The 23,702-nt window shown below is 39.4% G+C and overlaps 1 protein-coding gene across 2 annotated transcripts; it reads left to right on the top strand.

Annotated features, from left to right (window-relative positions):
* STT3A (STT3 oligosaccharyltransferase complex catalytic subunit A) lies at positions 1–23,495 on the top strand. Of its 2 annotated transcripts, XM_036276555.1 has the most exons (18): positions 1–66; positions 1,735–1,861; positions 2,561–2,621; positions 5,233–5,354; positions 5,724–5,869; positions 7,780–7,870; positions 8,976–9,082; positions 10,034–10,198; positions 11,351–11,531; positions 12,316–12,471; positions 13,429–13,520; positions 14,191–14,346; positions 14,564–14,752; positions 15,633–15,749; positions 15,867–15,969; positions 18,663–18,851; positions 19,882–19,997; positions 20,590–20,863. In XM_036276555.1, the coding sequence occupies exons 2-18, from the start codon at positions 1,774–1,776 to the stop codon at positions 20,626–20,628; spliced, it is 2,118 nt and encodes a 705-aa protein (XP_036132448.1). In that variant the 5' UTR covers positions 1–66; positions 1,735–1,773; the 3' UTR covers positions 20,629–20,863. The 2 variants fall into 2 exon arrangements, with proteins under 2 accessions (XP_036132448.1, XP_036132449.1); XM_036276556.1 differs by lacking the exons at positions 1–66; positions 1,735–1,861; positions 2,561–2,621 and adding an exon at positions 5,480–5,530 and having other exon boundaries at positions 5,239–5,354; positions 20,590–23,495.
* The last annotated feature ends 207 nt before the right edge of the window (positions 23,496–23,702 follow it).

Below are 23,702 nucleotides of genomic sequence, written 5' to 3'. Positions count from 1 at the left end.
GGGTTGAGTGCGCCGCTGAGCGGATGGCCGTGGGAGCAGAGCGGATTCCCGAGGAACGCTGGCCAGGTGAGAAGGCCTGGGGTTAGAACCTGAGCGTAGCGGCAGGTGCCGCGCAGGGCGTTGGTGGCGCCGAGAGAGGTGCCTGAGGTGGGGCTCCAGAGTGGGAGGTGGGGAGGGGAGGCAGACCGGAGAGCTCGGAGGAGGGGGCGTGGGGCGTGGTATGGGGGTGTCCGGGAATGGAAAGATGTGCAGGACGGGATGCGGGTGCACTTCGGTCAGGAGTGCGTGGCGTAGCTGGGATCCTGGGATTGCTCCTGGAGGGGAAGGCGCTTAGGATGCTGAGGTGGCAGTTGTCTTGCCGTGGGGTTGTCAGAGGTGTGGAGTCCCGTGAGGGTGGGAGGTGGGTGCAGGAGTGGGTGGAGAGGGGTAGGGAGAGGTGCAGGAGTGAGAGGGTGAGAAGGGGGCCAGCGGACGGGGCGGGAAGGTGCTGCCTTGGCAACCGGAGTCGGTGGCACAGGGTGCCCGGCTTGCAGGCACAGTTGGGGACAACAGATGCTCAGTGTTTAAGAGAAGTGCCTTTGCTTGAGGCTGTTGGAAAACGACCGTGTCCTGCCTTGAATTACCAGCTCCTGTACTCAGCTTTCAGGTCGAGGTCCTGCTCTCCTTTCCTCTGCTCACTATTCTAGGTGTGGACCCTATCAGCTCAGTGGTGTTGGGTTTTTGTTTCAAGCATGCCAGAGAACAAATACAAACCTGAAGGATGTGGCTGGAATAGTGACTTCCTGGAATTAGGCGTTTATTTTTTATTGCAAGATAAGGCTCTCCTCTGGGACTATAATTGAAAACACCTGTAAAACTGCTCCTCTGGGACAGTTACTTATGGAAAACAGGCTTGATTTCTCATTGTAGAGCTAGGAATATATGATTCTTTATGCCTCCCACCCCGCCCAGTGCTATTTTTTTTCTCCTTTTCTCTAGTAATGCTGGGGAAAAGATCAGGAGGGGTGCACATCCCCCCACCCCCACCCCCACTGCAGTCTTGAACAATGTTGCATATCCTTTATTATTGTTATATTCTTTATCACTTAGCCCTGACCAGCTTATGGTGATCGATCATGCACTTTTGCTTGACCCTGCAGTCCCACTGATATTTGGAACAGGGAAGCTCGTAGCCAGTGAGTTGAAGCTGAAATTTAGAGCTGTAAATTGTGCTGATTCAGTCAGACCTCTCTCCGCTTTCTACTTTCAGCTCTGTGCTCGGTACTCATCCTTTGCTTTCTTTCAGACATTTCTGTCTTTTCCTAAATGCTCTTTCTCCATGTAAATATTTTTCTCTGTTTCCAATCTTTTCTATATATATATATATTTTTTTTACATCTCTTTCCCCAACCCCCATTTTTCTATTTCTGGGTTTTCTCTTTACACCTGTTGTACCACACTATTGCCAGTTTTGCTTATGTGCTTATTAGCTGTGAGGAAGTGGGAAACAGAATTACGGTGATAGGTGTAATCATTCCTTTTTAGTCTTGATACATACACCTGACGTGTGCCTATTTCCTTACCAATCGATTATAATTCAGGCAAGACTTGGTTTTTAGTTATTTAGCCCTGACCCTCTCTGGTGTGTTCTCTAGCTCCTGTCTCCTTTATGTTTCTCTACCACCATAAATATGAAAGTGAATTAAGTCAATTGAAGGTGTTCAATATCCTATTGTCTTGATTTTTCCATTTTAGCTACTTGAGTGTCATCTGTTGCCACCTGTCAATGTCAAGATGACTAAGCTGGGATTTTTGCGGTTGTCCTACGAGAAGCAGGACACACTTCTGAAGCTTCTCATTCTGTCAATGGCTGCTGTGTTATGTGAGTGTGCATTTGGACCATCCCTCTTTCTTTGGGGAGGGAAAGGAGAAAATCTTGAAAAAATTAAGAATGGCTTTCTTATTCTTTTCAGCAAATTGTAATGTGTTCTTTTTACTACTCTCCATCAGTATAATTTTATAAAGCAAAAGAAACAAGGATTATAAAAGGACTAGTGATCATCTAGGAAAGATTGGGAAGCATGCTATGCTAATTCGGTTTTCTCACAGGTCTAAAAGAGATATTGAGTGCCCTTCGATACTGAATTTCAAAAAGACAGTTTTCTTAAAGTCTCTTCAGAACTTTCTGTTTTTAGATATTTTAGCTCTTTATGAGCTGTAAGTATAGTCTTGACCGCCTTACCTCTTAGTTTGCTCCAAAGTTAAGGTTAGTTGTGGGGAACTCATCATATATAAAAGATGACCATGTAAACTGAGCCCAGTGTTAGTAGGTGAATGCATTATTATAGGCATTGGTAGTCATTAGTTAAATGTGTCCTGCCTAAGTGGAAAATGTGGGGTCATTGTCAGGAGAACATGAACTTTCTTTTATGTGGGGGGGATGGATAAACACTTTCTTCAGGGATCTTTTTATATTTCTTATGACTTTTGTGCTGGATAATACTATTATTTTTATAATACTACTATTTACTATTATCCATGGCACATTACCATTAAAATATCAATTCTCTGGTATTTGCAGCATTCTCCACTCGTCTTTTTGCTGTCCTGAGATTTGAAAGTGTCATCCATGAGTTTGATCCGTGAGTACATTTGCTTGGTCTGGTATTTTCTTTGAGAAGCATTCAGGTTCGTGGGTTTCACATTCACATTCCAGTCAGCTCTTAGTGATGGGGATGTACTTTGTACACATTCAGGGGGAAAACCACTCAAGTTTTCCAAAGGAGATAATTGTCTTCTTCTGAAACATTTCTGTTAGAATTAACCAAGTGACTCTCTTAAACTTATAAAAAATATAAGAGGCATTGCTGGGGTGCCTGCCTATCACTTAAACTCTGGCTAAGAGCAAGCAGCCGGGCTTCTCAGCATGGTCAATAGTTAGTGATGCAGATTGAGGGAAAGGGGCCTGGTGTGTGTTCTAGACTGAAAAGAAAATCACAAGCCATGAACTTGAGATCCATGTCTTTTTTTTTTTTTTTTTTTCTGTTTAACAATTTATATGGTGGAAATTGGGCCTATCAGTTAAGTTCTAAGATTTTGAGGAAAATTTAAAGCTTATGAGTTTGATTAGGGATTTTGTATATTAGCTAAAAAAAGATACCCATAAAAGACATGTGCTGAGCATTCATTTTGTTCCATGCACTGTTTTGCAGGTTATCTCTAAAACTTACCTACAACCCTATGAGACAGAAGTAGTACTTTCTGTCCTTTTCACAAAAGAGACTGAAGCTGGGAGAGACAATTTAGGGTTATGCACTTAGTAAGTAAAGGAGCCGATTTGACTCTAGGGTTGTCTGTCTCTAGACACTGGAATCACTGTTATATTGCCTAAAGTTAAGGCTTAATTAAAATTTGGAGAGCCAGAATCATAGGTTCTTGGAATGTTGATATCTTAAAAATAACATATTCAGCTTAAGGAGCATTGATTCAGAATGCTCCTGCATGTATGTATCTACAAACTAGTCATTTTGTTTTGTGTAGGTATTTGAAAGCACTTTGAAGGAATACAGATACTTTCTTTGGGATTCCCCCAAAACAAATTATGTTTTTTCTCACGAATAAGGAAACTCACATCCTTTTGTTTCTTAACGACCAGTCAGGGCTTTCTTTCAGACCCTCTCGATGGGCAAGCATTGAGGTGACGGGGTCAGGGAAAGCAAGAATATCTGCTCTGTGGTCATAGTGCTGGAAGGGACTGTGAAGATCTTGTGATTTGATATTTCTGACATTTCTTCTTGCAGAACAGAAAATTGAGGGCTGTGACCCTAGTCCACACCTATTCCCACTAACTTATACTCCCTCCATTTCACTCACTCTGCTTCTCCTCCTCTCAGGCGAAGTACACAGTTCTGACACATGTTGACTGCCTGTAACTCTTACCCTTTGGTCTCTGACAGTTACCAGAATAACATACATTAGCAATAAACAGAAGGATAGTGATTTCTGCTACTTCTGCTTTAGCTGCTAACACTTGACTGACCAAGGAGGAAATAGGATTAGAAGGGTGAACAGGAATGATGGTTAGTCATTATTTTTGTTTACTTATATCTTTATTTGTATTTTTTTGCCTTTTTATTTATTTATTTTTTTAATGTTTTTACTAATTTTAGAGAGAGAGAGGAAGGGAAAGGGAGAGAGAAAGAAACATTGATGGGAGAGAGAAACATGGATCAGCTGCCTCCTACTTACCCCGGACGGGGGATTGAGCCTGCAACCAATGCAAGTGCCTTGACCCAGAATAAATCCAGCAATTGCACAGGACAATGCTCACCAACTGATTTTTTTGCCTTTTAAAACATTTCTTCTTAAGTACATAGCTTGGACCTAAAGAACTGTGTCTTTCCATGTATAATACTGTTTTATGTCGAATATTTTTTATGTAATTTATAGTTTGCACTGCTATGTAGATGACATTTGGAACTATTTTAAATACTAATAATTAAGAAGTTTGTGTTATGGTGTCCAGCCGGTGTGGCTCAGTGGTTAAGCATTGACCCATGCACCAAGAGATCGCTGGTTTGATTCCCAGTCAGGGCACATGCCCAGGTTGTGGGCCCAATCCCCAGTGAGGGGCATGCAGGAGGTGGCCAATCGTTCTCTCTCATCAATGTTTCCATCTCTCTCTCCCTCTCCCTATAAAATCAATAAAGAAAAAAATTTTTTTTTAAAGTCTGTGTTATGGAGTGGATTAAAAATTTTTTATCCTGTGTATGGTGTTAAACCGACATCTTCAGAGATGCTTATCACCTGAACTTATCCATGTGTCCTGTGTGTGGTATGGAGACATTCTTTTGCATTTTCCTGTCACTTGAAAAGAGCTGTATTTACTGGTGCCCACATCTGAGCTGTTTTGTCTTTTGGGTGCTTGAATTCTCTGACTGTTGCTCATGCCTACAACGTGCCAGCCTGATGGAGTGTCTTGGTAGGGAGCTTTGTCATAATGTTAGGCTTTAGCTGCATTTTCTTGTGAGAGAAGCAGTGCTTTAGTTGAGACAGGCATAGAGCTAAACATGAGACTTAGAGTTATATAAAATGATTTTCATGCTTGGCGTAATTTCTGGTACCAAATGAACTTTGCTGGAGCAATGATAAATTCCATGGAGGTGTAACTTGAGGAGCGTACTTTCCTGCATATTGGTGCAAGTATTTGAATATGACGAGGAGGAGACATGGATCCTTTTTTCCTTGCTATAGGTACTTTAATTATCGGACTACTCGGTTCCTTGCTGAAGAGGGATTTTATAAATTCCATAACTGGTTTGATGACCGGGCCTGGTACCCATTGGGTCGAATCATTGGAGGAACAATTTACCCAGGTGAGGGAAACAGCATTTTTTTTCCAAACAGAAATAGGTATTTGTATATTATGGAACAGTTTTTTTTTTTATTTTATTTCTAATATCTTCATTTTATGATACTTGTAATTTCATTCCGATTACAGATTCCAAAGTGGATTTTATAAAGATAGGAACACATGTATGAGAGAGTAACGGTGGGTGGTTTTTCATAAATTCTGGACTTCTGATAGAATCCTTAGGAGAGAAATTTTTAGGCCTGCTGCAGTTGCTTTGTTAGTATTTCTGGTGGTTTGTGAAGGCCTATGTTGTCACTTTATTGGTATTTGGATTTTCCGTTAAGTTCTTTACCCAAGGATAACCTAATGGAGTTTCTTCTTCCTGTTACAGGCCTAATGATCACCTCTGCTGCAATCTACCATGTACTCCATTTTTTCCACATCACCATCGACATTCGGAATGTCTGTGTGTTCCTGGCCCCTCTCTTCTCTTCCTTCACTACCATCGTCACGTACCACCTTACCAAAGAGCTCAAGGTGAAGGATTCGGAGTGACAGGAGGCTTGGGAATGAATGTTATTGAACCTCTGTAGTAGATGACAAAGGGTAGGGGACTGAACCTTAGCAGGGCAGGGAGCCAGAGGCTAAAGACAGTTTTATTGGTTCACTCCAGCCCCTCCCTAGAATATGTGGTTTCTTATCATTGACAACTGTTTGTCCTGTAAAGAGAACATTTGGCCCGGTTGGTGAGGCTCAGTGGAGTGAGTGTCCTCCCATGGAATGAGAGGTCCCGGTTTGATTCCCAGTCAGGGCACATGCCTGGATTTCAGGCTCAATCCCCAGTAGGGGGCATACAGAAGACAGCCTATTGATGTTTCTCTCTTGCATGGATGTTTCTATCTCTCTCTCCCTAAAAATCAATAAAAAACATTAAAAAGAGAGAGACAGAACATTTGAAGGTCAAATGTAAATTGCTACATAAAGGAAGAAAAAAAACATTTAAAATGCGAAATGTGAAGTTTAGATTTTGAAGTCCTCACAATCTGAGGGAGAGGAAAGATAACCACAAGACATATTCTAAAGTGGTCAGTTCTTGCTACTAAAAATGAACTCTTAGCGTCAGCCTGCGGTCCTGAGAGACCCGGGTTCGGTTCCCGCTAAGGGCGCGTACCTCGGTTGCAGTTTGTCCCCAGCCCTGGTTGGCTGTGCGGGTGGCAACCACTCGATGCGTCCTTTCACGTTGATGTTTCTCTCTCTCTGTTCCTCTCTCTCCCTCCCACTCTACCTGAACAAAAAATGGAAAAGTGTCCTCGGGTGAGGATAAAAAAATAAATAAATAAAAATAAAAAAAAATAAAAATGAACTCTTAGCAATTATTTGTTGATTTTTTTAAAAACATTTATTTAAAAATTCTTTTTTTTTTTTTTTTTTTTTATCCTTACCCGAGGACATTTTTCCATTTTTGTTCAGATAGAGTGGGAGGGAGAAAGAGAGAGAAACATCGACGTAAAAGGGACACATCGAGTGGCTGCCACCCGCACAACCCAACCAGAGCCAGGGACAAACTGCAACCGAGATACATGCCCTTAGTGGGAACCGAACCTGGGTCTCTCTGGACCGCAGGCTGACGCTCTAACCACTGAGCCAAATCGGCCAGGGCTATTTAAAAATTCTTAAACCACTTGGCTTCTGTAGTTGATTTCATAATACTGATTCATTTTCTAAGTTTCTGCATTGCCGACACTAGCTCTGTGGAGCCTATTTTTAGTTTGTGGCAATGGTATCCGAGATACCTGAGAGGTGTTAAACTAGTAGGAGGGTTTGGGAAACTTGAGTTTAGTTTGGAAGCCTTTTATTTTCATCCTTCTCTTGCTGCCCTTGTTCCAAATTTGACTCTTATTAGCAGACAAGTCCTTCCTCTCTCTGAGTGTGAGTTAGAGTTTGTTGTTCCTCTCTCCTGAGGTCACAGATAGCCTGGTGATATTCCAACTTGATTATCCAAACTCTTGGAATCTTTAGTCCAGATAGATTATCGCCTATCTCTGTTGGCTTTTTAGCTCAAATAATAATTATCTTTCTTTGCTTGTACTTGCATAGATTTTGAGAGGTGTGTTTTGTGTTTCTGTGGTGTGCAGATATTGTTAGGGATAGGGATCCATAAACCTGGGGATACCCCAGCCAAACAGCCCATTTTGGAGCAGTGTCTGATGTCTGACAGCTTACATGCTTTGTCTGCCTTGGCATATGTGCACTCAGTTTCAGACCTGGATCATCATGGGGAGTTGATGTGAAGTTTTTAGCTATCTTGTGATGTGAACATTTTTAGCATCATATTTACCTTTGAAAGTGTTGGACTGTTCTCTGGGCCCATTTGAAACAGAATGGACTGGTGGATCCTCTCATAGATGTATTGGTGTTAAATTCCTATTACCCCTCTTTTCTTACAGGATGCGGGGGCTGGGCTTCTTGCTGCTGCCATGATTGCTGTGGTTCCTGGGTATATCTCCCGATCTGTGGCTGGCTCCTACGATAATGAAGGTGAGACTGAAACGCTGAAGAAGGGCTCTCCCCTTCATTTCCCAGTAAAACTTCATGAAGTGCAGTAGACTCTGGGTTCACATCTATTGTTTAGCAATAGCAAAAATGGTATCTGGACAGGAAGATTAGAAATGAGCAGGAAGGGGTCTCAGAGAAGTTTAGATTCTCTTTCTGTCACCTCCTGTAGAAAGTTTGGTAATTTTCCTTACGTAAGGCATTTGACTCATCTCTGGGCTCGTAAAAATAGAGTTAATTTTTAGTTTTGAATGGTACTCTTGTTTTAACATTATTTATTGGCTTTATTTTCTTAGATAAGAGGAATGAATGTTCTTAAAACTGTAATGACTTTTATTAACTTATTTTCAATTCAACCTATATTTATTGACTGTTATTGAGAAAACAGTGTTAGGTATTATAAAGATTGATAATGAATAAGATTATTTTGGCTCATAATTAAGGAATTATAGAGCTATATAATGAATAAAATTATGTTGGACCGTAATCTGTTAAAGAAGATAAATACAGTATGGACCTATAAAAAAACTAATAATAGGCAGATAATATGTGAGCCATGAAAGAAATATGAACAGAGTTCTTTGGGAATATAGTTAAAGGAAACATGAATTCAGATTCAGGGATCAGAAAGACTTTTTGGAAGTAGTTTAGGTTGAAGTAGACCCTGAGGTTGGGACTTCCAACAGGCAGATATTAAAAAGAAGGGCAGTCAGGGCATAAGGACCAGCTTGTGGTAAGATGGAGACACAGGATGGTACGGGATATATTTAGGACTACACTAGCAAGGAATTTAGTGCCTGGAAAGAATAGTAATGATAATGACCAACACTCACTGAGTACTTGCTGTATGTGAGCTACTCTTCTAAGTGCTTTACATGCAATAATTAAATTTGTCTTCATAACACTTATGAATTAGATATAATTATGGACTCATTTGTGCAAGAAACTGAGACAAAGAAAGGCAAAATAATTATAGTATAAATGGGTTGTAGATCTGAGATTTGAATCTAGGCAGTTTATTCCAGAACAGTATTCTTAAGTATATGCCAGCGTGGCCCTTTATTGACTTTTTGTTGGATTCTTTTTGCAGGAATTGCCATCTTTTGCATGCTACTCACCTACTACATGTGGATCAAAGCAGTAAAGACTGGTTCCATCTACTGGGCAGCCAAGTGTGCCCTTGCTTACTTCTACATGGTAACTTTTCACTTCTTTCTTCTAGGAGAGTCTCTGTGTCTCAATACCTACTGGGATCAATTGATATAAACTGGAAGTAGCTCTTGGGCTTGGAGACCATGGAAGAGAGGCTAGAAGTCTTTGTTATCTCTTGTTTCCATACAAAGACGAATCCAAGGCAGGCATGGATATTAACTGTATAATAGCAAGATAGAGATGTTTTCATTTGTAAAGTTCTTCAGATACAGTATTTCCTATGGGTACATATTGGTTGGCCAACTCTCTTTTCTGATATGGTCCCCTTAAATTTTTCATATATATACTTATTTGATTTTACGTGTACACTTAGACTTCTTCCCTTAACGACTTCCACTTGCTCATGTTTCACATGTATCCCTAAAGTCTCCAGGTGAACTTAAAATAGATTGCATCTAGATTGACACTGAAGGTTAGGTGCCTCTTAACCTTGTTTTGTGTAGGGAACAAGCCACAGGGAACAAGGGATTGAGTTATAACAATGGGTGTGAATTTGATTTATGAGTGAAATCGATTTTCCTATTTAAAGAAAACGGTTTTTGAAACTTTAAAAAAACATATTTTTTAAAATTATTTTTCTTTATTGATTTGAGAGAGAGAGGAAGGGAGAAGAAGAGAGAGATAGAAACATCGATGAGACAGAACATCGATTGGCCGCCTCCTGCAGGTCCCCCACTGGGGATTGGGCCTACAACCTGGGCATGTGCCCTGACCAGGAATCGAACCGGTGACCTCTTGGTGCATGGGTCGACTCTCAACCACTGAGCCACACTGGCTGGGCCGGTTTTTGAAACTCTTTAAGCCACTGGGCATAAATAAAATTTATTAGTTATTGTAAAGATATGTTTTTTTTAAAGTCACAGATAATATTCTAAGGTATACTGGTGGTGGTATGAGGGGAAATGCTCAGAAGATCTGTTCTTTATCCTGTCATAGGTCTCTTCGTGGGGAGGTTACGTGTTCTTAATCAACTTGATCCCTCTCCATGTACTGGTGCTGATGCTCACAGGACGTTTCTCCCACCGGATCTACGTGGCCTACTGTACTGTTTACTGCCTGGGTACCATTCTTTCCATGCAGATCTCCTTTGTGGGTTTCCAGGTGAGCCCTAGTCTGAGTGGGTTTTTTAGCTTCTACTTTTTCTAAGCAGCTCCAACTAGATAGATTTTTCTTGGATTTTGGTGAGAGTAAGACTTATTCACGGGTCTAACCTTGGACTGCTTGTGTTAACTGAAGTAACAGAATCATTGGTCATGAAAGTCTCTTTCCAGGAGTGTATTAATATTTGCTCCATTAAGTTTGAATTTATGAGTCTTAATTTAGCTTAGGTTTGGAGGAGGAGGAGGAGGAGATATTTTGGTTGAGCTGAGTTGATGTGAGTGATCAAAGTTATTTCTAGTACTTTTTATTGATAATGATCCCATTTAATAGTAATGGCCCCTGAACTTCTTAATGGGGCCTAAGTGAAAGTCCTTCAGGGAGCAGAGCACAAACCTGGTAGCCACATTACCTTCCAGAGTTGAGACAACTATTAAATCAGAATAATATGGTGTATTTGGTTTCTCATGTCAGTCTTATGAAAGTTCAGAGGTCAGCAAGTATTTATTTACTGATCACCTGCTATATGCAATTTGCTGATCACTGGGAAATTGAAAAGTAACAATATGGTCCTGGTCCTTATTGTTCTGGAAATCTAGTTCTTGGACCAACAGCATCAGCAGTATATGGGAACTTGTTAGAAATGCGAATTCTGGTGCTCTACCACAGACCTGCCGAATCCGAAACTTTGGCAGTGGGTTCAGCAATCTCCTCCCCCTCCGCCATGATTATGATGCCACTAGAGTTTGAGAACGGCTGTTCTAAACAAAGAATTTTAAGTCATGGAAGAGATCTAAAGTTCAGGGAACCACAGAGGGAGTAATGGATTTCAATTTGGCAGCTTAGAGGGAAATAGTATTTGCATTGGGCTTTGAATGATGAGAATTCCAGTGAATGCAAATTTTGGGAATATGAGAAAATTACAATTCAGGTTAAAAGGAAAAAAAAATAGCCTGAGCAAAGGCCAGAAATGGATAGAGTATGTGTTCTTTGGAAAATGTAGCAGGTGAATTGAGCCCTCTTCTAGATTGGTCCTAGTTCCTTAGTGGCTTCAGGGCTTATCTGACCTTTTTGTCTGACCTAGGTCAGCATAATTCAGGTCTAGTCTGGACCCATTCTTTTCTCACCTTCTCATACTTATGCTCTCACCCACAGCCCGTCCTTTCGTCAGAGCACATGGCAGCTTTTGGGGTCTTTGGTCTCTGCCAGATCCATGCCTTTGTGGATTATCTGCGCAGCAAGTTGAACCCACAGCAATTTGAAGTTCTTTTTCGAAGTGTCATCTCCCTGGTAGGCTTTGTCCTTCTCACCGTGGGAGCTCTCCTCATGCTGACAGGTAGGAAAGGCCCAAGACTCCAGTATGAAATGTAAATGGGTTCGAACATAGAATAAACTCTGAAAAGATGGGTTAAGAAAGATTTCTTCTTTTTCTCCTATTTCTCTTTTCATTTTAAACATACGCAGTCCTACCTCTTCAACATCTGTTTCACTTATCAGCCCAGTGTTTGGATTCAGCATAGGAAAGGATGTCTTGTTAGAGCAGCTCTTAATCTCGGAAGAATCACACTTGGTGAAAGGACTGTATCTTACCTTGCTAATTGTTCTTTCTTTTTTCTGTTGGCAGGGTGGGAGAAATCCTAACATTGCTTGCCAAACCCTACAGCATGGCCTCATCTAATCCTACATGCACTAAGCCACAACTGTTCAGTTTGCTTGGCATGCCACATTTTCCTCACGTGCACTTCTCAGAGGCTGATTTGATTTTGCCAAGTTTCTGTGTATTAATCTAATTCAGAGTAGCACCAGAGGACATAATTGACTTAGTTTATAGAGTTGGCCTTGGTTTGACCAGATTTGGCCTAAACCCTTTCAGGAAGCACTTCTGTCTCCCTTCTGAGTTTATGTACAGCTCGACTTTATTCTGCCCATCCTACTGACAGAAGTACTCTCAAGTTTGAAAAAAAGGAGTGAAATTCTCAAAAGTATTGATGGCATTTAAACAAAAACCTAGTCCTTCTCTGTCTCAGAGAATCTCATTTGAATGAGAACTTGTGATTAGTTAGGATTAGATGTTATTTTGTTTCAGGAATGATTGTGAAACGTGTTCTCTTTGCTGCCAGGAAAAATATCTCCCTGGACTGGACGTTTCTACTCACTGCTGGATCCTTCTTATGCTAAGAACAACATCCCCATCATTGCTTCTGTGTCTGAGCATCAGCCTACGACCTGGTCTTCATACTATTTTGACCTGCAGCTCCTTGTCTTCATGTTTCCAGGTCTGTCTGCCTTGTGTTCTGAAGTGGCCTTCACAAGAATCACCAGTTGTTTAAAAATAAGTAGAATACCCTTGTCCATGTGTGTGTGTAAGTGGTGTGTGTTTGTGTGTGTGTTTTGCCTATTTACCCTTTGCAGAACAGAGGATGGCTAAGCACCTTTTTCTGATATTTGAAGTAGAGTCGAAGTTAGACTTGAACAATTGCAGACTCTGGAGAGTTCAGAGCCTCGCAGTTTTCTGTTCATTTACATGTTAAAATTCAACTCTAATTTGTATTCAGGTTTGTTTTTGTTCTGTTTTGTTTTTTAATACTTCTAGTGTACCTCTCTCCCACTGCCCATCCCTGACTCCTCCCCATTTATCTTCTTGGCAGTATTGAAGTCCAGGATAGGCATGGCTGATTGTAAAGCCTCTTCACCTAACCTATCTTCCAGCCAATCCAGATATGTTTTTGTATTTACCAGCTGTAGATGGCTTCCTTTTTTTATTTTATAAAATAACTCACATTTTTTAATTATAAAAGTACGCTATCTATTGTTCTCACCACCCATCTGTTGCTATAATATAACATTCTTATGTATATTCATCCAGTTATTTATTGAATAAAAATGAGATGCTATAGTTTTTCCCCTAATTATTTTCATTGTATAAAGAATCATGATTATTTCTGTAGAGTATTTTTTTTAGAGAAATAGTATTTAAGATACATTATTTGTTAGCCTTTTTAAAGTCAGAGATGTGTAAAGAAGGCAAATGGTCCATAATCTCTGCAGCAATATTTTAATTGATATATTACACTCTATTTTATAAACATGCTATAATTTACCTCCTTAATGCTGGACATTAGGTGGTTTCTGATTTTATTTTGCTATTTTAAAGAGTGCTATAATAAACATCTTTGCATATATCTATGATTGTTTTTTTAGCTGCTTACTTCTGTTTACTTTTACTTTTGTAGTTGGTCTCTATTACTGCTTTAGCAACCTGTCTGATGCCCGGATTTTCATCATCATGTATGGTGTGACTAGCATGTACTTTTCGGCTGTAATGGTGAGGAATTCCCTCAGTCCTAGCATACCTTTCCACTTCTAACTCGGAGGTGCTTTGTTTCCTGCATAGAGGATTCAGAAAGTGCTGGTGACTGTGCAGATACTTCCCTCTGAGCATTTGAGTGCTGAATTGTAAAGCTGCTCACTGGTTGATCTTCACAGGAATGTGGGAGGAACTCACATTCCAATTGTGGGGCCCCATTTTCTTGTATTCATAACGTGTGTTAGGGAGAAGCACTTTTATGCTTGCTGGAGAACGTGACCCTGGGCAGGTTCTTTTCTCTCTCTGGGTGTCTTAAAAAGGGAGATGATGCTTTTTTTCTTAAAGGCCTGAGAGGATTGTTGAGTGCTAAGTTGTTAAAACAGGAGAGATTTTACATATTGTAACAAGGCTGTTTCTCACACTTTTTTTGATCCCAAACCACAGTTAAGAAATATATTTTATATTACTCAGGACACATGCACACATACACACACACACACACGAAAAATGAAATACTTTAAGAAATACTTCCACTACTGTAGATTTATCAATTACTTTCTCTTCTATTTTATTGCAAAGTCATGCTTTTTGAAAACCCCTAAATTGATTTCATGATTTACTCATAGGTTGAAATCTATAATTTGTAAAACACTGATTAGGCTGTGATCTTGCTTCTTGTCTCTCTTAGGTGCGTTTAATGCTAGTGTTGGCACCTGTTATGTGTATTCTTTCTGGTATTGGAGTCTCCCAGGTGCTGTCCACTTATATGAAGAATTTGGACATAAGTCGTCCAGACAAAAAGAGCAAGAAGCAACAGGATTCTACCTACCCTATTAAGAATGAAGTGAGTATTAAGCAACACTAAGAACAGGCTTGGGAAATTGTGTGTGTGTGTGCTTAGTAAGGAAATAAAGTAGAGGACTGTCAAAGTGGGTAGAATTAACTTATATAGCCTCTGACTTATTTTGATTCATTTCATCTATATTATTAACTGTGTGTAAGAAGCTGTTCTGTGTTCCATAAATTTAATTTGGTTTTATAACACAATTTTCCTTGTTTAGGTTGCAAGTGGGATGATATTGGTCATGGCTTTCTTTCTCATCACCTACACCTTTCATTCGACCTGGGTGACCAGTGAGGCCTACTCTTCTCCCTCCATCGTGCTGTCTGCTCGTGGTGGAGATGGCAGTAGGATCATTTTTGATGACTTTCGAGAAGCATACTACTGGCTTCGTCACAATACTCCAGAGGTGAAGATTTGGGAGAAGTAGGATTGTGGGTAAAGGGGGAGACATTTGATGTTGTAGTGAATCACAGCTTTCAGATGGGTAGAATGCTTGGAGAAATTGTAACTGTAGAACTCTAGTGTTGAATGAGCCTCAAAGGTCACCTTCATTTAATTCAGGATTTCTTCTATTGTGACCCTTACTGGTTATTACACTCTGCTTGTATTGTCAGCATGGTGATTTTTATCGTGAGGTAGACTATTCCAATTATAAAAGAAGAAAAAAAGTTACAGATAAATAATACATATTCATTGTAGAAAAACCAGGAAATAGAAGCAAGAAAAAAGATAAATTTTCCATAAAGGATCACCTAATTATAATCACTTTTAACATTTTGGTTTATACCTTTTGAAAATCTGAAGTGATTTTCTTTGCAGTAGCTATTGGAAATAGCACTTCAGAGATTCATTAAGAGTCAAAACTTAAAGCATTTTTTAATCCTTTCTCATTATATCCTGTGATTTGTGTTTCCCTCATTAGTATAACTGATTATTTTATATTATTAAAGACCATTTATTTAATACAGTTATCTGATGATGCCAGTGTATTTATTTGGCAATATTAAGCAGTTCCCTACATCTCCCACTCCATTATACTTGTTTGTAAAAAGGTGATCTACAATTAACGTATTAGGAATATTGGATTGCACTGAAATTTCATGATTGTATATAAATGCAGGACCAGGTGCAAAGATTTATTTTCTGGTTATACATGCAGTATTTTGTGAAGGGATTGATTAATTAGCCATGCCTCACTTCCTATCAGATGCCCTTCCACTCCATCTCTTGTATGTGACTTTTGGAGGCAGCGAGGACCTTGTTTTCATTTCTCGTGCTTCTTTCAGGATGCGAAAGTCATGTCATGGTGGGATTATGGCTACCAGATTACAGCTATGGCAAATCGGACAATTTTAGTGGACAATAACACATGGAATAATACCCATATTTCTCGAGTAGGGCAGGTAAGGTAAAGGGATCGTTTGAGTGTTTGGCCCACAGGGTCTGGTGGGAAGTATTTCTCCGTGAGGGATCATATGAGTTGGAATTTTGTTCTGAGAAATGTGCGTGTCTTTTTCTAGGCAATGGCATCCACAGAAGAAAAAGCCTATGAGATCATGAGGGAACTTGATGTTAGCTATGTGCTGGTCATTTTTGGAGGTCTTACGGGGTATTCCTCTGATGGTAATGTACTTGATTCTATTTCTAGGTGTAGGGCATAGATTCTAAGAAAACTAGATGATGCTTCTATTTTTCTGTCCTTTTACTGTTACCTAATTAACATATTTTCTTAGGGAAGTTCCTAAGTATTTGTAGTTTGAGTTTTGGTTATTTTGATTTTTGTTTTGTTTGTTTTTTGTTGTTTTTTGGCAACAAGTAGAAAATAAATGTAAATATTTCTCATGTAGGTACAGTATATCATACTATACTTGTCTAAGGCCTAGGAGTAGTCCCACAACTGGTAAACAAAGAACATAAATGTTCTGAAAATGAACTTAAGATTTAAGGTCTTTTAGTGGGTTTAAGCCATAGAATAATCTGGCAGCTTAAAATGTTTTTATAACACACACACACATACACATGTATATACGGCATATGTTACGATGTTCCCTATGGTTATTAGCAAAACCATAGTTTTAGAAGAATCATCCAAATATTGTTCTCTGTCTTGAAAGTGCTTTTTTTTTTAATCCTTACCCGAGGATATTTTTCCATTTATCTTCAGTCAGACTTGGGGGTGGGGGAGGGTCAGGATATCTATGTGAGAGAAACACATCTATTGGTTGCCTCCCGCACGACCCCGACCAGGGCCGAGGACTGAACTGCAACCGAGGACTGAACATGCCCTTGACTGGAATCGAACCCGCGACTCTCTGGTCCATGGGCCGATGCTCTAACCGCTGAGCCAAACTAGCCAGAGTTTAAAAAAACTTAAAAAAAAATTAAGGCAATACCTTTTCGTACTTTAAAATGTTAAGCACTTCTAAAGATTTAAAATAAAGAATGGTAGTACCTGTCCCTAAACCTAAACCTGTGACCTTGACATATCAGGATGATACTCGAGCTAAATGAGCTGCAGGCCAGGAAGGGCCTATCATTGTGGTTTTGGTTTGCATTCCCTTAATGATTAGTGATGTTGAGCACCTTTTCACATACCTGTTGGCCATTTGAATATTTTTGGGAAAATGTCTGTCCAGTTCCTTTGCCCACTTTTAATTGGATTATTTGGGGGATATTTGCTATTGAGTTGTATGAGTTTTTTATATATTTTGGGTATTATGCCCTTATCTGATAACATTTTTTGCAAATATTTTCTCTTACTCTGTAGGTTGTCTTTTCATTTTGCTGATCATTTCTTTTTTTTTTTAATCCTCACCAGAGGATATTTTTCCATTGATTTTTAGATAGAATGGGAGGAGGGGGGGGGGAGAGAACAAATATTGATGTGAGAGAGACACATCGTCTGGTTGCCTCCCACATGACCTCGCCCTGGGGGGCCAGGGATTAAACCTGCAACTGAGGTATGTGCCCTTGACCAGGAATCAAACCCAAGACTCTTTGGTCCCAGGGCCAATGCTCTAACTGTTGAGCCAAACTAGCCAGGGCTGCTGATCATATCTTTTGCTTGACACTCTTCCATTCTTAAAGCTTGTTAGGTTTTTGCTTCAAACATACCCGCTGGGAAGCTACAGGATCAATGCTCTAAGGCAGTTGAATTAATGCTCTGGGACTTGTTTTTGGTCCTGTTTCTGACTGTGTGATCCAGGCAAGTCTCTGTACCTGTTTTACCATTTATAAGGTGGAGGTAAGATTGCAGATACTACATGAAGATAGTAAAATTATTTACTGAATGCTTACAAATGATATATTAAATGTTCTACATGCTCTTACTCATAATACGTGGTAGCTGTATTGTTGTAGGTACTGTCATTTTCCCAATTTGACAGATGAGGAAACTGAAGCACAGAAAGGTTAAGTAACTTGCTGAAGGTTACCCACCTAGAATTGGCAGTGCTGAGATTCAAATTCAGGCAATATAGATCCAGAGTCTGTGTTCTTAACATTGTGATATACCCTGAAACCCTTTGCAGTAGAAATCTTTCTTTCTTATGGATCAATAATACTTTTTATACTAACCATCCATTTCCCTGAGCCTATGGGTGAGATAATAATTTATTTGAGTATTATTTAATATGTACTCAAGATATTTTACACACTTAGTTTTGTTCTTAGACTAAGTCTTAGAAATTCAGTGTATATTTTAGGCCTGGTCGCTTTGGCTCAGCGGTTAGAGCATCGGCCAGTGGTTAGAGCATTGGCCTGTGGTTCGGAGAGACCCGGGTTCAGTTCCCACTAAGGTTCGGTTGCAGTTTGTCCCAGCCCTGGTTAGGTCATGTGGGTGGCAACCACTCGATGTGTCCCTTTCACGTCGATGTTTCTCTTTGTCTCTTCCTCTCTCTCCCTCCTGCTCTATCTGAACAAAGAATGGAAAATGTCCTCCGGTGAGGATAAAAAAAAAAAAAAAGAAATTCAGTGTATATTTTATATTTATATCACATCTTAATTTGGACTAGCTTCATTTCAAGTGGGACAGCTCAGCCCTAGCTAATACCTGGGACTAATATCAGTTGTGACTTAAGTCTGGACCAGTAGTATAGGATTTCAGGAGTATAATATATTTTGAGGAAAAAAGTTTTGTCTTCATATTGTCTTTCCAGTTTATATAAATGAGTTAAATGGTACCGTTCCGTTCCCCAGTAGAAAAATATTTGGGGAATTTCCTTAAAAATAGTGACCTTTTCATTAGGTGATTTAGCTCCAGCAACCTTTGTGATGTAGTTCTTTCTTTTTCTTTTTCTTTTTCTTTTTTCCCCTAGATATCAACAAGTTTCTCTGGATGGTCCGGATTGGAGGGAGCACAGACACAGGCCGACATATCAAGGAGCACGATTATTATACTCCGACTGGGGAATTCCGTGTGGACCGTGAGGGTTCTCCAGTGCTGCTCAACTGCCTTATGTATAAGATGTGTTACTACCGCTTTGGACAGGTCTACACAGAAGCCAGTGAGTGATTCATAGCAACTTGAATAACAGTAGTAAGAACGGGGATAGCTAGCACAGAGTGTTTTCATGTGCCAGTCACTGTTCTGAGTGCTTCGCATCTGTTAACTTATTTAATTCTCACAGTAACCCAAAAGGTAAATACTATTATTATTCTCATTTATATTTGAGGAAATTAAGGTACAAATAGGATACTTAACTGCCCAAAGTCATGTAACTGGTAGCAGAGTTGGGTTAAAGTCAGGTGATCTGGCTCTAGATTCTATGCTTTTACCCATTACTTTTTTATTGTATTTTTTAAAAGATTTTTTTATTGAGTTTTAGAGAGAGAGGAAGGGAGGGAGAGAGTAACATTGATGTGAAAGCGAAACATACATCAGCTGCTTCTTGCATGCCCCCTACCAGGGATTGAGCCTACTTGGTTATATGCCCTGACCAGGAATTGAACCTGGGGACCTTTTGGTGCATGGGACAATGCCCAACCACTGAGCCACAGCAGCCAGGGCTACCTGTTACTGTTTATTGTTTCTCAGCAAAAGGTATTGCAATGGAGAAAGGAATGAAGGGGGATATAATAGATTAGATAAATACATCAAGAGTAATTTGATTAGGTTAAGTCTTTCCTTCTGACTTCAATTTCTTAGTTCTGTACTAGGGACAATTTCTGAACCAGATATAGGCCTTTGACTTCTGATAGGTTCTCTGATCCATGGAAGGGTTACTCGTGTATCACAGAGGCCTTTGGTTGGCAATCCTCAGAAATAAAGGGGCTTGGAAGTCAGCCCCCCACTTCTTAGAAGACATAAGAAGAAATATCATTTTGGAGAGGATGTATCAAGTATCATCTTGAGTTACGGTAACATGGATTTGTCCTATTTGATGTCCATTTCTGAGGTCCTACTCTTTATACAAACTGCAGGCTGAGGAATAACATTCCAGTTAGTAGGTGATTTACCAAATTGATGTACTATTTCCTTAGGAAATCAGCACTGTAAAAAAAAAAGTGTGTCTCTCTGTTTTTGTCCATTTCCAGAGCGTCCACCAGGCTTTGACCGTGTGCGGAATGCTGAGATTGGGAATAAAGACTTTGAGCTTGATGTGCTGGAGGAAGCATATACCACAGAGCACTGGCTAGTCAGGATATACAAGGTGAGCAGATGTCACACTGAGAAAGCTGCCATCGTGTTTGCACACTGGTTCTAGTGCTGAAAAGTGGGCTACGTATTTCTAAAATAGGTACATTTCCATTGTCTAAAAGTAGCTTGCAATTCACTCAGAATTTTACTTCTTATTTTAGATTTTTCTTAGAGTGTAGACACCCCAGTCTGCTGTCGTTGTGGCAGTGGTTGCAGTGATATGATTCCAGTTGGGGCTGAACTTGATCTTTTTAGTGATTTTCAAGCTTTGTGGGGCAAAGTGGAGAAAGAGAAAGTGTGTTTTTGAACTACATTTTATTCTCTCCTACTGAAGAATTTATGGCATTGAGTCACATGTAAGTGTGTTATATCTAACATAAAAGATTGAAAAGCCTGGATATATTTGGAAGGTAGATCATTTATACTGCTCCTCACAGAGGTATTTGAGAGTAGCTAGTCTCAAATGAGTGCTTGTTCAGTCACAAAGCCAAACCGGGCAGCAGGATCCAACATAATCCCTCTCTGTCAGGGTGACCTCGCTCAGCAGAGAAGCTTTCCCAAGTTGACCCGATTGTAAATATTAAACTGACATCTTTATGTTGCAGGTAAAGGACCTGGATAATCGAGGCTTGTCAAGGACATAAACGTTACATCCATCTCTGATACGCTTCGCACTGAGGGCATCACATTTAGGATGCTGAAGATGTTTTTTAAATATGCAGTTTATAAGAACAGAGCACGATGGGATTAGAATTGTCTGGAAGTTTTGCCTTGGGCAGTATGGGCTGGGCCAATGCAATGATTTTTATAATTCTGAGCAGGTTACCAAATGAAATGTCATGGCTTTACTTTGGTCAATTAAAGGGAGGGAATTTTTTTTTTTAATGTGCCTTATTTGTTTTTACTTTTGACTGATTTGAGGAAGGCAAAAGTTTATGCTATGATAGGACAGAAAGGAGACCTCATCCATTTTTTTAGCTCCCAAAATCAGTTATGTAGGGGCATACTGTCAGGAAATCTGTCAAGGGCTGGGTGAGAACCTACATATACAAACACTTTTGTCATTTTGAAAATTGCAGCACCGAGCACAAAGCCTTGCACATAGTGGGTGCTCAATAAACTTTTATTGAATGAATAAATGTGGGACTAGAGGTGTGCCATTTCTGGATAGGAAAGACAGCTGTGTTGCCATCATGTCTGTTCTCAACATATCTCGTCCTTGGAAGCACTGACTTTATAAGGGAGAGAAGGTGGCTAGCCAGACCTGATCTCAGTATTCTTTGGGACTAGCTAGGTGGTTTTCCTTTCTTTCTTTCTATTTTTTTTAAAGCAGGAATAAATCAAGTGAGAATAAATCAGCAGTTTTGAAGACTCAAGGCAAACAGTAAATTATTATTCTGATTCTTAAGGGAGGAAGAAACTCCTCCAACATTATGTATACAACTTGATGGTCAGTAGGTATTTTTTGAGTCAGCTGAAATATAATCATGAATATCTATTTGAAATCCACTTTTAGTACTTTCACTTATCCATGATACGTTGAATGTCGCTTTGCTCATTTCCTTTAGTTTATGCACTAAAACTCTTGTGGTAATTTAAAGGTGAGCTGCTTTATCCCTTAGTCTCTGCCTGTTTGTTGTAATTACATACCACTAACAATCTCAGTGATCTGGTTTTGAAGTCCTTGCCCAATAAGCTACAAGTTAGAAGGAGAAAGTGTTAGTAGTATTACCTAGAGAACAGTGCTAGTCTGACTGCAGTAAAGGGGAAGAGAAATTTTAAAAAATTTTAACTCAAAGCATAGTAGTGCCAAGGATATTTAATGTCGGGATAAACAGTAAGACATTGTATGGAAATCACAACATAAGACATATAACAGTGATGTATATAAACATAAGTCATTAAAAAAAAATACAAGGTAACGTTTTAGTGTTACCTGTTGAAACAGGAGCAATTACATGGCTTTTAGTAAGTCAAAATGGTGCTCCTAGAGGGTACGCTCAGGTATACTTATACACCCAGGGAACTTACCTTCCAAACCAATTTATATACCAAGCGCTTCAACTGTGAGATTTAGTTTTGATGCAATATTTGATTTGCTCTATGTAAATACATTATTTGATTTATATACAGAACTTCCTAGTGGAAGAGGTTATTTCAAGGTTTTATTTTTTTAAATTTCTTCTTACCAATATGAATAATACCATTTAGAGATCATCAATGGGCTTCCTCTCTAGTATATATGGGATAACACTTTAACTCATCACTGTAGTTGTTGAATTTAAGTAACTTTGTTACTTTCTAGGCTGCATGGAGCTATCTTTTTGAAAATTTTACTTTTTATTTTCATTGTTATATTGCGCTTAGTGTAAAAACACCTCAATTCTAAAACAGCAACAAATGTTTTCCACTCCACAGAGGCAACCACTTTCAGCTCTGCTGATTCTCACATTACTTACCTCCATCTCATTAAATAACTTGCTTTATTTTGCTGTGTTGATTTTTCAATTTTAATTATCTGTTGACTTTCTGATGTGGAAATTGAGGATTTAGCTCCTTTTCATCATCCTGCTAGTCCCATGGACCATTTTAAGGTTTTATTACAGCTATGATTTAGGGTAGCTCAGTAGTTTTTACCTTGTGGCTTTTCATAACTAGGCCATGTGGTATACTGTTACTACTCTTTTCTCCCTTCATAACTTTTTGGAGGGAGTTTTTTTTCTTTTGTTTTTTGTACTTGTCACTGATTTCGCCACAAACTCTCATTCATTTGTGCTAACTTCCTTTTAATATGTTCAGCCTCATTAGGTATGTCTTAGAGATGTCTTCTGTTTCGGTATGTTTCAGTGTGGTTTACTCTGGGTTTGTTACACACCTCTTGGGTTAGTGTATCCTTTCACTGTCATCTTAGGTATGTTAATCCCGACTTCATTCTTGATTTGTCACCTCTACCTACCTTCCTGAGAAAGTGTGGGAGATAAATTTCTTGAGATCTTGCATGTCTCATGTCACACTCAATTAATAGGTTGACTAGGTATAGAGTTCCAGGTTGTGAATAACTTTTCCTTAGAATTATTTTGAAGGCGTTGGCCCATTGTTTTGTTTTAAGATGTTGAAAAATGCAATACTGTTCTGATTCTTGACTTTTTTGCATGTATCCATTCCCTCTCGCTTCTAACCCCCGACCTCTTAGGATCTTCTCTTTGTATGTAATGTTCTAACATTTTCCCACTGATGTGTCTTGGAGTGGATCATCTTTTGTGCTGGGTACTTTAAACTTTCAAGTATGTAAAGTCAAGTTCTTCAGTTCGGGAAATTTCCTAGAGTTATTTGTGGATTTCCCCCAATTCCGTTTCTCTTTCTGATAAATAAGCTATTTGGATGTTGGACTTCCTGGATTAATCTCCCAAAATTCTTATTCTGTTTTGCTTCCTTCTGGAAGATTTCCTAAATTTTTTGTAACCTGTCTATGTCGTTTCCCTTTTTTCTGCTATCACATTTTTTTAATGTCCAAGAGGTGTTTTTGTTTGACAATTCCTTTGTTTTGACATCTTTCATATTAAAGACCTTTTCAAATTCTTGGTTGTCTGCTCTTTTTAAGAGTGGGACCCTAAAAAGCTAAATGAAAGATCTGTTTGGGGAGAGGGTTCTGGCTTATTGATTGTGGGCCTCACTCCTGTGATCTGGCTAAGTTGTTACATTAGGAAATCCCTGATAC

This window comes from Molossus molossus, unplaced genomic scaffold (assembly GCF_014108415.1).
Source record: "Molossus molossus isolate mMolMol1 unplaced genomic scaffold, mMolMol1.p scaffold_m16_p_22, whole genome shotgun sequence".
In the NCBI taxonomy this organism is placed as follows: domain Eukaryota; kingdom Metazoa; phylum Chordata; class Mammalia; order Chiroptera; family Molossidae; genus Molossus; species Molossus molossus.
The sequence above is the reverse complement of the archived record's forward strand: the minus strand, read 5'-3'. Positions and strand labels throughout refer to the sequence as shown.

What these genes read in the sequence shown, in the direction of transcription:
- STT3A (XM_036276555.1), top strand. Translation starts at nt 1,774, where the DNA reads ATGACTAAGCTGGGATTTTTGCGGTTGTCCTACGAGAAGCAGGACACA. An exon ending in GTCAATGGCTGCTGTGTTAT is followed by an intron (nt 1,862 to 2,560) that starts GTGAGTGTGCAT and finishes TGGTATTTGCAG; the next exon opens with CATTCTCCACTCGTCTTTTT. An exon ending in ACCTTACCAAAGAGCTCAAG is followed by an intron (nt 5,870 to 7,779) that starts GTGAAGGATTCG and finishes CTTTTCTTACAG; the next exon opens with GATGCGGGGGCTGGGCTTCT.